Source organism: Podarcis cretensis, assembly GCF_951804945.1.
Source record: "Podarcis cretensis genome assembly, chromosome: 18".
Lineage (NCBI taxonomy): Eukaryota > Metazoa > Chordata > Lepidosauria > Squamata > Lacertidae > Podarcis > Podarcis cretensis.
Genome location: NC_137188.1, coordinates 1,409,155 through 1,425,022, shown reverse-complemented (window position 1 = coordinate 1,425,022; position 15,868 = coordinate 1,409,155). Strand labels below are relative to the sequence as shown.

The 15,868-nt window shown below is 49.9% G+C and overlaps 1 protein-coding gene and 1 long non-coding RNA gene across 2 annotated transcripts; one reads left to right on the top strand and one right to left on the bottom strand.

Moving 5' to 3' along the window:
- Positions 1-1,152: 1,152 nt before the first annotated feature.
- On the top strand, positions 1,153-2,771 carry LOC307207313. The gene is made up of 2 exons (XR_013834635.1): positions 1,153-2,057; positions 2,090-2,771. It is a non-coding gene; the product is annotated as an uncharacterized lncRNA (long non-coding RNA).
- SGTA (small glutamine rich tetratricopeptide repeat co-chaperone alpha) lies at positions 2,736-11,538 on the bottom strand. Its single transcript, XM_079960830.1, has 12 exons — positions 11,430-11,538; positions 9,273-9,402; positions 8,483-8,586; positions 8,171-8,255; positions 7,696-7,795; positions 7,283-7,387; positions 6,952-7,090; positions 6,483-6,545; positions 6,201-6,238; positions 5,842-5,931; positions 4,792-4,919; positions 2,736-4,246 (listed from the first exon to the last, which is right to left on the bottom strand). Exons 2-11 carry the CDS (start codon positions 9,370-9,372, stop codon positions 4,805-4,807), a joined length of 939 nt encoding a protein of 312 aa, XP_079816956.1. The 5' UTR covers positions 9,373-9,402; positions 11,430-11,538; the 3' UTR covers positions 2,736-4,246; positions 4,792-4,804.
- Between the last annotated feature and the right edge of the window lie 4,330 nt (positions 11,539-15,868).

Below are 15,868 nucleotides of genomic sequence, written 5' to 3'. Positions count from 1 at the left end.
CAAAAGCAATAAAGCGATTTTTGCCTAGGGAACTGCATAATGTATTATGTCATATGCATAGCATGCATACAGGAAAAAACAGAGATTTCAGATTTTCTAATACTAGTACGTACAACATTTTGTACGTTGCACAACCCACTTTACTGCTTACAATCAAGCGAAGTTGCAGCTGGTCTTTGCTTCTGCTGCAGGAAGCAAAATGTTCCCACACCACTTTGCTTGCGCCTTCTGCACACCAATCCCTTCTTGGGATCTGGAGGGTGGATGGCTCCTGAGAGCCAGTGTGGTGTAGTGGTTAAGAGTGGTGGACTCCTAATCTGGGGAACTGGGTTCGCTTCTCCGCTCCTCCACCTGCAGCTGCTGGGTGACCTTGGGCCAGTCACACTTCTCTGAAGTCTCTCAGCCCCACTCACCTCACAGAGTGCTTGTTGTGGGGGAGGAAGGGAAAGGAGAATATTAGCCGCTTTGAGACTCCTTCGGGAAGTGATAAAGCGGGATATCAAATCCAAACTCTTCTTCTTCCTGCTTCCAGGGATTCTCCCAAACCCGCAAGGCTTTTTTGCAAGGTTTCAACATTTCTGACAAGTTCTTGAAATGATTTTCATGGAGTAGTAATGTTACATAGTACAGTGATTCCAACTGTTCCTTTTGGGGTCCCTTTTTCAGTGCCTTTCAGAGAAAAGTTCTGATACAGGTTTTGTTTTTTTACATGAGTAAAAAAAGTTATAACCCTAATGCACATACCCTGCTTGCAAAAAGGGTTGTGTCCTGGCAGCTTCCCCAAATGGGGCTGGGAAGGGGCAAGGTTCTCCGATCCCTGCTTAATCCCCACCCCAAGACATCACCGCCAAACAAAACCCCCATGAGGACTGGCACCTTTCTTTTCATTTAACGCAGGAATAGAGCCCAGGTACCATCTGCAGCTTCCCCATGAAGGGCAAGGGAAGAGAGTGCCCAGGGGGCCACTGCCAGTCAGAATCAGACAAGTTGGGGAGAAAGAAGCATTGATTGGGAGGTGGCCTGGGTTTGGACTAGATGACCCCGGAGCTCCCAGTTTAGGGGCAGTCTATCTTGAAGCACCGGTTCCTGGGAAGCAGCAGCTCCTTCCTGCCCTCTCTCCAAACTGGGCTGTTCCCAGTTGAAACCAGGATGCGGAGCGAGGTGAAGCCGCCTCTGGCTCTGAGCCAGGTGTTTGCTGGATTTTTAAAAAGAGCCGTGTCAGAAGGGATTCCAAGAACCACCTAGTCCAACTTTTCTGTGGCTAAGAAAAGGACGATCCTTCCTCCCAGAAGGAAACGTGGCTTGCTCCTTTTCATGTATGCTGACTCGCCTCCTGCAACTTGCAGAGGGCTGGGCTGGAGGACCTCTGGGGTTCCCTCCCAACTCTGCAGCTGTCAGTTGCTGCTCATTCTTTTCCTTGTGACTTTTCTCTGCAACCTCCCCCCACACTGTCCCCTGCACCAAGTTGTGCTTTTAATATTTCATTGGGAGCTGCCCAGTGCAGCTGGGGCAACTCACTGTCTGGACACAGGAAGGCCAACTTGGAATTGTTCACGTGTTCAGCAGATTACTTTTAATTATGCTCATGTGCGTTTACCAGATGGCTGGTTTTTCATGTGTAATCAAAAAGTTATAACTACATTCCCGCAAATTTATCTGATGCTCAATGCTGCCTCAACAGACTGACATGGGTCCAGCCTAGTTGCTCAGTTTTAGAAAAGAATAGGCAAAGGTTATTACGCTCTCTTTAGGAATGTCTGCTAGACATCTTTATGTGATACAGAAACACATGCAGGCAGATTATGAGGACACAATGCCTCTCCTCTCTTAAGTATTCCTGTACATACATAAATAATAAATAAATAAAAAAGGGTGAGATGTAGGGATCAGATGGGATTACCATGAGGAATTATAAAATATACATCAAGCCATAGTGTCCACGATGAAAGCATTGTGTTGACTGGGTTTGATATATTGACGATAATTTCTGATTAAATCCCATAAGATTCTACATTCATGCCCTTTTGACTCTACTGCCCATTTTTCTCTCCTCACATGTCACGTACACAGCAGTTGCTTCGCCAGGCAGGCATCCTGGGTCATAAAGATAGTGGGCAAGTTTCTTTGATGCAGGATGTTAATCTTAGGGCCTGGAAATAGTTTCACAGGAAGGTGATAAAGATGCCTATCTCCTTGCCATCCTCTCTTGTTTACTCCTGTTTGTGATCTCTAGTCCTCTTTTATTTACTCTCAGATTATGTATGCATGCTCAGAGTAGTAGTCTTTGTAGTTAAAAGAATTTCTTTTGATCTAACTTTTCCCCCAGGTGGGTTTGTTTAAATGCTCAGAGGAAATCTGATTGGTTCTTACCAACACTCTGTAAAAAGTTCTTTTGTGAATAAAACGGCCTGGGCCAGGGGCTGCAGAGAGAGACACGATTATACGCTCCCTTCCCAGAGTCTTGCTGGTTCAAGCCTCTGTGTGTATTCTAATTAATCAGGGTTCAATCCTTCCTTTACTTTGCGAACGCAACAAGAACAGTTTCAGGATAAGTACGGACCTCCGGAATGAATTAAGTACTTAACCCGAGGTACCACTGTAATTAATTATCATTATTATTAATAATAATAATAATTCCCTGTTTTAGGTTAGACGGGGGCCAATCGAGAGGGGGACAACAGCAAGCAACAGTGTCCAAAGGATTTTATTTTCTGCGTTAAAAAAAGGAAAACGGAAACAGTGCCAATTTCTTTAATAATAATAGTAATTTTTTTAAAAAAACATTTTGAAGGAATCCAAAGAAAAGGTCTTAGGGGGTGGCGGGGGGGAGGTCTCCGAACCCCTTTCCCCCTTTTAACCCCCCAGGGATCATTTATTCCCAACAAGGCATCTCAAAAATTGTCAATGCCCCCTTTTTTGAGACCCCCTTCTCCAGATGTGGGGTACCAAGGAGGTGGGATAGAACGGCAAGTTTCTGAGTGCCCATTTGCCCCCACCCCTAATCCTGAAGAGGGTCTGCAGAAGGCGGGTTGCAGGCTGGGCAAACCAGGAGCAGAAAAGTGGGGTTGGGGTGTCGCTAGAGACCCCCAACTGTAAGAGGAAGCCCTGACCTGGCCTTGCAGCGGGGAGAGGAAGAGAGGGTCCTCCTTTCTGCTGAGCCACTCATCTTTAGAAATCAGACCCTGTTTCTAGAAATGCAGCTTGGGGGTGCACATCTATTCGAATTGGGGGTGGGATGCAGGAAGCTTGTCTGTCCGTCTATCCCAGAGACCTTGTAAAATATCGAGGGCAATCCCCCCCTTGCAAAGCAACTTTCTTGGCACCGGATTCATGGCGACCCTCCGTGGGGCAGGTGGGGGTGCTTAAGGGCGACGCCCCGGGGGCATTCACACACCCTTCCTACACTAAAGCCAACTCAGCCCCCCCAAGACAAATTTCCTTTTGCTAAGCTCACAAACATGCAAGAATCCCCCCAAATCTCCCCTCCCAATATTTGAATTAAAAACCTTCTGGAAGCCAAAAGGGGGGCGAGACGTTGCTAACCTGTGCTCCCTCCACAAAGAGATCTACGCATATCGCCATGATCTTTTAAGAAAGAGAGGAAACAAAGAATATTCTATTTTTCACCTTAGCTGCAATTTCCCAAAGTTATGGCCCCCCCCCACCCTGCAAAACACACATGATCCCATGAAAAAATCCCTCCCCCCCCCCCCCCGGTTTTTGCCCTGCGCTAGAGATCCCAGACGAAGGCACCAGAGAAGAGCCTGGCAAAGGGAGAAAGAAACAGAGACAACAACCCAGGGAGGTGGACACAGAAATCCATTTTTTGGGGGGTTGGTGTTTTTTTGCAAAAATAAAGAAAGAGAGAGGGTTTGCTGCCCCCCCCCGCCCCCAAAGAAGGCCGTGGTTCTGGAGTGAGGCTTCTTCCCTGGAAACGTAGCATCTCCCCGGGAGAAAATGGGATTTAAAAACTGCCGCACCTGTCGTGGATCTTCCCGGGGGTCTCAAGGGGGGGGGCAGGAGGAAGAAGAGGAGGAGCAGGAGGAGGAAGGGGAGACTACTGGGGTGAGAGGGGCTGCCTCTCTAACATGCAGGTTCGGGGGTCCCCCCCAACCCCCCCATTCCTGCTCCCCCCCCCCCCCGCACTCCATGAGCAGGAGAAACAGCAACACAAACATGGCTTTTCCAGTTTCAAATCTTCTTTCCTGTCCAGCCAAGGAAGGTCATCTTCCGACAAAGGGCACCCCTGGAAGGAAAGCAGGTGGTTTTGTTCTTTAAAAAGGGACATGCCCCATAGAACCTAAGAATCCGGATAGACTGCCTCTGGAGCTGGAGGCTCCACATGTACAGGAACGGAGCCTGGGCTGTTGGTTCAGGCCCCAAGGGGATCCATCCAGCCCAGCTTCCTGTCCTTGGAGTGGCCAGGCTTTCCAGCCTTTGGATCAGGCCAAAAGGGGCTCATCTGGCCAGGCTTCCTGTCCTTGCAGGAGTCTGGATAGACTGCCCCTGCACCTGGAGGCTCCACAGTAAGAACCTGGGTGCCGCATCAGGTGCAAGGGGGCGCATCCAGCCCAGCTTCCTGTCCCCACACTGGGCAAACGCTCCATCGGACCTAGGAGCCCAGGTAGACTGTCTCTGGAGCTGGAGCCTCCACAAGAAGCCCTGCCACATCAGGCTGTCTGCTCCTGCGTCTGATCATTTTCCGGGAACACCAGAGACCATCTCACCCTGCGACAGCTAGCACGTCAGCCCCCCCCCCCCGGAGCCCCGCACAAGGTCCCCGGCACACACCTTCTGACCCGCCTCATTCCTGCTGCTCCTCGTTGCTGGCGCTGGGCGTCCGGCTGCGGATCTGGCTGCGCAACTGCTCAATGAGTTCCGGGTTCTGCTGCTGCATCTGCTGCGCAAATTGCTGGCCCCTGCAGAGGGAGAGAGGCACGTCAGGGAGGGCCCCTGGTCAGGATGCCGGGCATTTTCCCACTGCTAAATGCGCCGGAATATCCAGGCAATCTGTTCAATTTAATAAATTCATAGCCGGCCACCTGTCCCGGGGTCTTCGAAAGATTTAATAACCTCAATAAATCCATAGCCAGGAGACTCTGCGCAACTTGAATTCCCTACTGAAGGGTAAAGAGTTCATACCACAAATGCGGGCAGAGACTCTGCAATATTGTGGCTTGAATTCGGGGACACCACCTGCCAAAATATTTGAATGGGAAGCACGTATTTGTGGTCAAATTATTGCAGGTCCATCTGATAAAAATAGATTTAAAAATAAAAGGGGAGAAACTAGCAGCAGTTCTCCAAGATTGTGGCAGGAAGGTTCAGGGGCAACCCAAGAAACATTTTTTATTTTATTTTATTGACTTATATACCACCCTTCATCATAAGATCTCAAAGCATTTCCCATTCAAAGATTTCAGTCCAGGGAACTACCAAAATCATGTTTTCATTTGCAGAATATGGATGGATATCTTTTCAAAATTAAGACTATCTTCACTATTTTCCCCAATGCATATCTTACCAATAAAAAAGACTGGTTGGTGCAAGCAAGTTTTTGTTCTGCAAATGCGGCCTGGAGAAAAAAGTTTTGGGCGTGGGACTGGGACCTGGGAGAGACCAGGGTTCAGATCCCGCCCACTTGGACTCGGGGGCCAGCCGCTACCTCTCAGCCTAACCAACCTCGCAGGGTTGCTGTGAGGGGGATTAAATGAGGAGGGAGGGAGAACCAGCTGGAGATCCTTGAGAGGAAAAGCAGGGAGGCAGATGCAAGGCTGCTGGCCAGGTGCTGTTGCTCAGAGCCGGGAAGGGAGAGACCCCCCCCCAGGCCTTTCTACTCACGCTTGAATAAGGCTAGCGAGGTCATTGGGGGATGCGCCCGCTCCTGGCGCTGCCATGGGGTTGGTGCCACCCGAGATCATCCCAGACATCCTTCCAGCAAAGAGGGCAGGAGAAAAGAAAAGAGGTCATTGTCACAGGTTGCGAGAGTCGGAAGGGTTCCCCCAAAGGTCATCCAGCCCAACCCTCGGCAAGGCAGGGAGTGCAGCAATCCTCGGAGACTCTTCTGAATGGCAAGTTGGCTCTCCTTCCAGCAATTCTGAAATCTGCAGGGACGCTGCCATTCGGGGGTGTCAGAAGAAGCTTTAAAAAAAGACCCCACCCCACCCCTTCCCTAAAAATCAGGTGTTTCCCATACTTACAATTGCTGTACCTGCGGATTGTTCATCAGGTTTGATGCCTGTTTAAAAATTTTTTTAAAGGAGAAAAGTGGAGGGGAGAGAAAGAGAGAGTGGTTGGGGAGTCTTCTTTTTACTATTAAATTTTTATTATGAATTCTGTCTTTTTTTCTATTGCAGTTTTATGTTTTGAAGTGCCCTGAGATCTATGGTTAGAGGGCAGCATACAAATTTTAACAACAACAACGAGATCCTTATTCCTCCAATAAATTAAAACACCAGCTCAGGAAGCAAGGCTAGACTCACCATGCTCATGAACCCGGGGTTATTGAGCAAGCCGGCTAAGTCGAAGCCTCCAGCACCTCCTGTCTGAAAGGCAAACAGAACCGTAGAGTCAGAAGGGACTGCCAAGGATCATCTAGTCCAGCCCCCGCAAAGCAGGAACCTTTTGCTCAGTGTAAGAGCAAAAGGAGGATTTACACACCACTGTTTCCTCCTAGGAGCTGAAGGTGGTGTGCAAAGTTCTCCCCCTCCGTTGACATCCTTGCCATGACCCTGCAAGGCAGGTGACTCTGAGAGGTGGTGATTTACACCTTGATCTCTTCCCGTTTAATCCTCACAGCCACCCTGCAAGGGAGGCCAGACCAAGAGAGTCAGCGGCTGGCCCCCTAGGTCACCTGGAGGCTCTATGGAAGAGGGGGGGGGGAACACCATTCCCTCGTGGGCCCTGTCCAGGTGCTCTAACCACTGCACCACTGCAGCCTCTCCTTCTCACCGGGCTTGGAGCCTCCTTCATTTTCTGCTCCGTGACTTTGAGGTTGGACTTGTATGTCTCATTATCTGGGTCAAGCTCCAGAGCTTTTCTGTAGTAGACAACGGCGTCTGAGAGTTTGTTCAGGCTCGACAGGGCTAAGCTGGGAGCAGGAGGCAGAGAGAGAGAGAGAGAGAAGGTTGCCTGACCGAGAAGGAGCACCCTGAGGTCCAAAAGCCGTTCCCTGGCTTCTCCCTTACAGGCCACATCCTGGATCCCCCACTTAGGCTGGAGGGGCCAGTGGGGAGGGGGAATTACCTCTCCCGCCCCACCTTCTGCCCCCCAAGATGCTCACCCCATCCTGCCATAGGCCTTGCTGTATTTGGGGTCGATGTGGATGGCTCGCTCGCAGTCCCGGACGGCCCCGGTATAGTTCCCCAGCTTGCTGTAAGCGGCAGCCCTGCGGAGGAGAGAAAGAAAGATGCTCAGCGCTCACACAAATGGCACCCTAGAATCATGGCGTTGGTGGGGACCCTGAGGGCCATCTAGCCCAACTCCCTGCTGTCCCATGCGGAAATCAAACCCGCAACCCTGGCATTCTCAGCACCACACTCTAAGCAATGGAGCCCTCCAGGCTGACAGGAAGGGGGAATATAGAGAGAAACAAACATACAGAGAACATTACACACACACACACACACACACACACACACACCCCTACAAAAGTGGAGAAAGAGAGAAAGATCTGCCCATCCCCCACCAGCTCACCGATTGCAATAGTAAACTGCATTGGACGGATTCAACTCAATGGCTTTCCCATAGAAGGAGACGGCACTTTCAAAGTTTTCTGCCTTCATCTGCTCATTTCCTATTGAGAAGGGAACAAGGAAATCCTAGAGTTGGAAGGGACCCCGAGGGTCATCCAGCCCAACCCCCTGCAAGGCAGGAATCTCCGCTAAAGCATCCAGAGCACCACTATCGATGCTTTTTTTTTCGAGAAAAAGAGGTGCTGGAGCTCACGATGTAGTTGTTTCAGTAAGTGCCACACTTTTTAACCCAAAGAAAGAGGTGCGGTACTGCAGATCCTTGAGAACCGCCTGGAAAAAAGCACTGAGGATGAGGGTGATGATCCCTGGCAGGCCCTCAGCTGCGGGGCTCCCTCCCCACGGAGACGCGTCTGGCCCCCTCACTGTGTGGCAGCCCGGCTGGAGCTGGCATGGAATGCCCGGAGGGAGGGTCTCACCTTCGGACTTCAGCCTTTCAGCCTCTGCGGCCTCTTCTTCTGAGGGGGTGACCGGCTCTGAGGGGGGTGGGCTTGGCTGTGGCTCCTGAGGCGCACCAGGGCAGAAAGAGAGAAGAAAGTCAGAGCTCAGGAGGTGCCTGCCCAAAGGACCCTTCTTGGGTAGGCAGGATCACCAGGAGGGTCCTCCAGCACTCATCCAATCCAACCCAGTCATGCTGCCACTACAGACTACCTGCTCCCCCCACCCAGTCTCCCCCCACTCTGCCAGCAACACCGATGCAAAGACACCCCCTTGCTCCCACAAACACTTACCTTTGCTGCAGCAGCTTCGAAAATCTCCGGCAGGGTCTGGGACAAGGCGAGGCTGCGGTCGTCCGTGGAGACACCAAACGCTGTCTCGAGGCACTGGATGGCGACTGCAGGAGAGACAAAGGGCCCCGTTAACCCTGCTCCCCTCATTTACGGCTCCACAGGGAGGCGGGGGGGTTGGTGGCAGGACACGTTTCTGGCATGCAGAAGGTCCCAGGGTGGCAGAGACACTCAGCTTCCAATCTCAAACGCCTGTGCTCACTCAGCAAAGACAAGCCTGGATGGGGCAACGAAGCCAGATGGGCAGGGTATAAATAATAAAATTATGATGACGGTTATTATTAATCACATTTGCAGCCCACCCTGCAAAACAGTCCACTTTTAAGGAAGCAGTGGTGCCGCGTTGTGTGTTTGAATGGATTAGATTGATCGATCGACAGCTACATAGATGTAGTTTCAATTTCAACAATGTTAGATCACTTTTTAATTTGTTAATTTGTTGGAAGCTGCCCAGGGTGGCCGGGGTAACCGAGTCAGATGGGTGGCATATAAATAATAAATTTGTTGTTGTTGTTTTCCTTTGCTTTTAGCAGTTTCTGTTTTATCTGCAAGCTGCCTTGTGTCCTGTTGTGGCAAAAGGCAGGGTATAAATTATTGTTATTATTTTTAAGAGTCAAATGTTGGGCGAGAAGGTTGGGCCAAAGGGGCCCCCGATGCCTAAACAGGAAAACATAGAATCAAACTGAGCTTTTTCCAGCTCCCATTTGCCCGTCTTCCGTCCCCCCCCCCCCACCTTCCAGGCTCTCCTGGGCATCGGGTGAGAGTCCGCCATGATGCAGCTGGTCCTGGAGGAACTGGATGATGGAGAAAGCCAGGCGCCTCTTCTCGGCCATGCTGGGGCTCCAGGGAACTCCTCTTGGTGGCTAGAAAAGAACAGCAGCACACAAAGGGTTCACGGTCAGCATTCAAACTCTGCCAGGTCCAACTGGGGCCACAGGGAGATCTCTGGGCACCAGGTTGGAGATGGGCATCTCCATCTGGCTGCCCCTAAGCGGTTCAGCAGAAGAGCTCATTTCTATCCCAAGGAGTCCATGGTTCACCCCCTCCTCTGTTAATCCCTACAACGACCCTGCGAAGGAGGCGAAGAGGTTGTGACTGACTCCAAGGTCACCCAGCGAGCTTCATGACAGAGTGGGGATCGAACTCTGATCTCCCAGGTCCCCATCCGACATTCTCACCATTACACCCTCACTGGCTTGCCAGAGCACTTCTGCAAGTAAATAAATACAGTGGTACCTCAGGTTACAGACTCCACTAACCCAGAAATAGTACCTCAGGTTAAGAACTTTGCTTCAGGATGAGAACAGAAATTGTGTGGCAGCAGCGGGAGGCCCCAAGTGGTACCTCAGGTTAAGAACAGTTTCAGGTTAAGAACAGACCTCCAGAACGAATTATGTTCTTAACCCTAGGCACTACTTCCGGGTTAGAGGAGTTTGTGACCCGAAGTGTTTGTAATCCAAAGTACCACTGTATGGGGAAAGCCAAATGTCACTTAGAGAAGGTCCTGAAATATTCTCCTTGAAGCTGACAAAAACCAGGACATCATTGGATTTCCTTCTATGCCTTCCTTTCTCTCCGATATGGTCACGCTTGTAGAACTGACGGAAGGCTTGTCTGTTTGCATTCGGATGCCTCTTTGGAAATCATCTCCAGATTCTGCAGGGCAGCTCCCCAAATCAAGGAGCAAGTTGTACCTCTGGGCTTGGATCCCGTCAGGTGACATTTTGGATCAAGACTCAGGACTGCACCACTCTAAAACACACTGATTTCAACCCCTGATTTCAAAACAGTGCTGATTTTTAACCGCTGGTGCAAAGACTGAGCTGATTTTAAGCCACTGATTCCAAAACTGAACTTATTTTAAAGCCCACTGATTTTGAGTACCGATTCCAGAATCATGCTGCTTTTAATAACAATAATAATAATTCATTTTTTTTAGCATGCCCATCTGGCTGGGCTTCCCCAGCCACTCTGCAGAAATCAATTTCGAAGTGCACTAATTTTAACCACTGACTCCAAAACCACCACACTTTTAAAAAACGGATTCCAAAGTGCACTGATTTCACCACCGATTTCAAAACTGCCCTGATTTTTGCTTGTTTCTCAGAATTGCTGAGGCCATATCACCTATCCTTCTGCTCCCCACTCCAGCCTAGGGAGAGGGTCTTCCCTGGAGCGTCTTCCCCCACCCCAAAAGCTCTCCAGCCCATGGGTGGTGCTGCATCAATAAAACCAGCCATGCTGGTGCCCCCACTCCCCAGAAAGACCCTCCTCACAAGGGAAGGGGTCTGCACAGGGGTCCCTCCAACACCTCGACCTTCTGGGATGGGCACCCAGAAAGGCAGGCTTTGCAGCCCAGCCCCCCGTCTCATGGGATTTGAGGGGCTTGTGTTGAAGGAAGGAACATAGCATAAAGTGAAACAGTGAAAACTGGGACCTCATGGTTTCTCACAGGGCTTTTGGCTGGACAGGCATGCATCCAACAGGCACGTCCCTCTCTCCCCCCCCCCCCCCCATGTACCATGTGGAGATGCAGGCATGGAAAAGGGCTGCACCTGCTGGACTTCTGCCTGTTCTGCCCCCCCCCCCATTATGTTCTGGGGAAGGGGAAAGGATGCCCCCCTCCGCGCCCCAACTCTTTCTCCGGGGAGAGGGAGGAACTCAACAGGTACAGCCCCGGACACAGAGAGAGACCCCCCTTCCCCTCTCAAGGACCCGGCTGCCTCCAGGGCGGAGGAGGAGGAGGAGGGGCAGCTCCCCACTTGCTTCGAGGCAGAAACCCAACCGGTACAGCACCCTGGCCACCAACCCCCCCCCAAGCCTCAGGGCGGCCCCTCCTCCTGGGAACAAAGGGGGCCCTTCCCCGGGACCCCCGCCCCCCCCCACTCACCAGCCCTCCGTCGCCCCCCAGCAGCGCAAGAGCCAGCGAGTCCGCCTCCCCCGGGTGCGCATGCGCGAATGGGTCCCCTTCCCTTGTTCTCCGGCCTCCCGGTCCAACTGCGCAGGCGTGGCTGAGAAAGGACTGCGCCTGCGCTCTGGAGCAGCTTCCGCCAGTCGCCGACGCCCAACTCTCAGTCCCGCCGGGCAAAGCGCTCATGAAAGCGCATGCGCAAAGAGGCCCCTCGCCGCGCTCAGGACCGCGCGCGGGAGAGTGACGTCACTGACTCTATCATCTCCAGCGCATTGCATTCAAGAGATAGATGAGAACATTTGTTGTTGTTGTTTAGTCGTTTAGTCGTGTCCGACTCTTCGTGACCCCATGGACCAGAGAACGCCAGGCACTCCTGTCCTCCACTGCCCCCCGCAGCTTGGTCAGACTCATGCTGGTAACCTCGAAAACACTATCCAACCATCTCGTCCTCTGTCGCCCCCTTCTCCTTGTGCCCTCCATCTTTCCCAACATCAGGGTCTTCTCCAGGGAGTCTTCTCTTCTCATGAGGTGGCCAAAGTACTGGAGCCTCAGCTTCACAATCTGTCCTTCCAGTGAGCACTCAGGGCTGATTTCCTTTAGAATGGAGAGGTTTGATCTTCTTGCAGTCCATGGGACTCTCAAGAGTCTCCTCCAGCACCATAATTCAAAAGCATCAATTCTTCGGCGATCAGCCTTCTTTATGGTCCAGCTCTCACTTCCATACATCACTACTGGGAAAACCAGAGCTTTAACTATACGGACCTTTGTTGGCAAGGTGATGTCTCTACTTCTCAAGATGCTGTCTAGGCCTGTCATTGCCCTTCTCCCAAGAAGCAGGCGTCTTTTAATTTCGTGGCTGCTGTCACCATCTGCAGTGATCATGGAGCCCAAGAAAGTAAAATCTCTCACTGCCTCCATTTCTTCCCCTTCTATTTGCCAGGAGGTGATGGGACCAGTAGCCATGATCTTCGTTTTTTTGATGTTGAGCTTCAGACCATATTTTGCACTCTCCTCTTTCACCCTCAATAAAAGGTTCTTTAATTCCTCCTCACTTTCTGCCATCAAGGTTGTGTCATCTGCATATCTGAGGTTGTTGATATTTCTTCCGGCAATCTTAATTCCGGCTAGGGATTCATCCAGCCCAGCCTTTCGCATGATGAATTCTGCATATAAGTTAAATAAGCAGGGAGACAAAATGCAGCCTTGTCGTACTCCTTTCCCAATTTTGAACCAGTCAGTTGTTCCATATCCAGTTCTAACTGTAGTTTCTTGTCCCACATAGAGATTTCTCAGGAGACAGATGAGGTGATCAGGCACTCCCATTTCTTTAAGAACTTGCCATAGTTTGCCATGGTCGACACAGTCAAAGGCTTTTGCATAGTCAATGAAGCAGAAGTAAATGTCTTTCTGGAACTCTCTAGCTTTCTCCATAATCCAGCGCATGTTTGCAATTTGGTCTCTGGTTCCTCTGCCTCTTCTAAATCCAGCTTGCACTTCTGGGAGTTCTCGGTCCACATACTGCTTGAGCCTTCCTTGTAGAATTTTAAGCATAACCTTGCTAGCGTGAGAAATTAGTGCAATTGTGCGATAGTTGGAGCATTCTTTGGCACTGCCCTTCTTTGGGATTGGGATGTAGACTGATCTTCTCCAATCTTCTGGCCACTGCTGAGTTTTCCAAACTTGCTGGCATATTGAGTGTAGCACCTTAACAGCATCATCTTTTAAAATTTTAAATAGTTCAGCTGGAATACCATCACTTCCACTGGCCTTGTTATTTGCAGTGCTTTCTAAGGCCCATTTGACTTCACTCTCCAGGATGTCTGGCTCAAGGTCAGCAACCACACTACCTGGGGTATATGAGACATCCGTTTCTTTCTGGTATAATTCCTCTGTGTATTCTTGCCACCTCTTCTTGATGTCTTCTGCTTCTGTTAGGTCCTTTCCACTTTTGTCCTTTATTATGGAAATCTTTGTACGAAATGTTCCTTTCATATCTCCAATTTTCTTGAACAGATCTCTGGTTCTTCCCATTCTATTGCTTTCCTCTATTTCTTTGCATTGCTTGTTTAAGAAGGTCTTCTTGTCTCTCCTTGCTATTCTTTGGAAATCTGCATTCAATTTCCTGTATCTTTCACTATCTCCCTCGCATTTTGCTTGCCTTCTCTCCCCCGCTATTTGTAAGGCCTCATTGGACAGCCACTTTGCTTTCTTGCATTTCCTTTTCATTGGGATGGTTTTCGTTGCTGCCTCCTGTATAATGTTACGAGCCTCCATCCATAGTTCTTCAGGCACTCTGTCCACCAAATCTAAATCCTTAAACCTGTTCCTCACTTCCACTGTGTATTCATAAGGGATTTGACTTAGATTGTATCTTACCGGCCCAGTGGTTTTTCCTACTTTCTTCAGTTCAAGCTTGAATTTTGCTATAAGAAGCTGATGATCTGAGCCACAGTCAGCTCCAGGTCTTGTTTTGCTGACTGTATAGAGCTTCTCCATCTTTGGCTGCAGAGAATATAATCAATCTGATTTCGATGCTGCCCATCTGGTGATGTCCATGTGTAGAGTCGTCTCTTGTGTTGTTGGAAAAGCGTGTTTGTGATGACCAGCTTGTTCTCTTGACAGAACTCTATTAGCCTTTGCCCTGCTTCGTTTTGATCTCCAAGGCCAAACTTGCCAGTTGTTCCTTTTATCTCTTGACTCCCTACTTTAGCATTCCAATCCCCTATAATGAGAAGAACATCCTTCTTTGGTGTCACTTCTATAAGGTGTTGTAAGTCTTCATAGAATTGGTCAATTTCAGTTCTTCAGCACCAGTAGTTGGTGCATAAACTTGGATTACTGTGATGTTAAAAGGTCTGCCTTGGATTCGTATCGAGATCATTCTATCATTTTTGAGATTGCATCCCAGTACAGCTTTTGCCACTCTTTTGTTGACTATGAGGGCCACTCCATTTCTTTTACGGGTTTCTTGCCCACAGTAGTAGATATGATGGTCATCCGAACTGAATTCACCCATTCCCGTCCATTTTAGTTCACTGATGCCCAGGATGTCAATATTTATTCTTGCCATCTCATTTTTGACCACCTCCAACTTACCCATGTTCATGGTTCTTACATTCCAGGTTCCTATGCAATATTTTTCTTTACAGCATTGGACTTTCCTTTCGCTTCCAGGCATATCCGCAACTGAGCGTCCTTTCGGCTTTGGCCCAGCCGCTTCATCAGCTCTGGATCTACTTGTACTTGCCCTCCGCTCTTCCCCAGTAGCATGTTGGACGCCTTCCGACCTGAGGGGCTCATCTTCCAGCGTCATAACTTTTATATGCCTGTTGTCTTTGTCCATGGAGTTTTCTTGGCAGGGATACTGGAGTGGCTTGCCGGTTCCTCCTCCAGGTGGATCACGTTTGGTCAAAACTCTCCACTATGACCTGTTCATCTTGGGTGCCCTGCTCGGCCTAGTTCATAGCTTCTCTGAGTTCTTCAAGCCCCTTCGCCACGGCAAGGCAGTGATCCATGAAGGGGATGAGAACATTTAGAGTGACACAACTCCTTGTCTGCATAGGGCGTTTTCGGGTTCACAGTGGAGAAATTCTCCTCCTCCTCCGAAGAGGGTACTGGGAGTTATAGCTCAGTGAGGGGCGAACTACGGTTCCCATGATTCTTTGGGGCGTGGGGGGGTGTACTTTAAATGCATGCTGTATGTATACACGGGTCTTGCTAGCTAGGGATGATAATAATAATAATAATAATAATAATAATAATAACAATAATAATAATTTTTATTTATACCCCGCCCTCCCCAGCCAAGGCCGGGCTCAGAGCGGCTTACAAACAATAATAAAAACAAGAAGAATGATTACAACTTAAAAACAAAAATAAAATACAACATTAAAATAATGGAACATTAAATATTAAAATGTAGCCTCATCGCAGGAGGAGAAGGAAAAGAAAGAAAAAGAGAGAGAGAGAGAGAGGGAGGGAGGGAATCAAATTGGCTCCAAGCCAAAGGCCAGGCGGAACAACTCTGTCTTACAGGCCCTGCGGAAAGAGATCAGATCCTGCAGGGCCCTGGTCTCATGAGGCAGAGCGTTCCACCAGGCCGGAGCCAGAGTTGAAAAGGCCCTGGCTCTGGTTGAAGCCAATCTAACTTCCTTAGGGCCCGGGACCACTAAGGTGTTGCTATTTATGGACCTTGAGGCTCTCCGTGGGGCATACCGGGAGAGGCGGTCCCGTAGGTACGAGGGTCCTAGGCCGTGAAGGGCTTTAAAGGTCAAAAGCAGCACCTTAAATCTGACCCTGTACTCCACTGGGAGCCAGTGCAGCTGGAAAAGCACTGGGTGAATATGCTCCCATGGCAGAGACCCCGTGAGGAGCCTTGCTGCAGCATTCTGTACCCGCTGGAGTTTCTGGGACAGCTT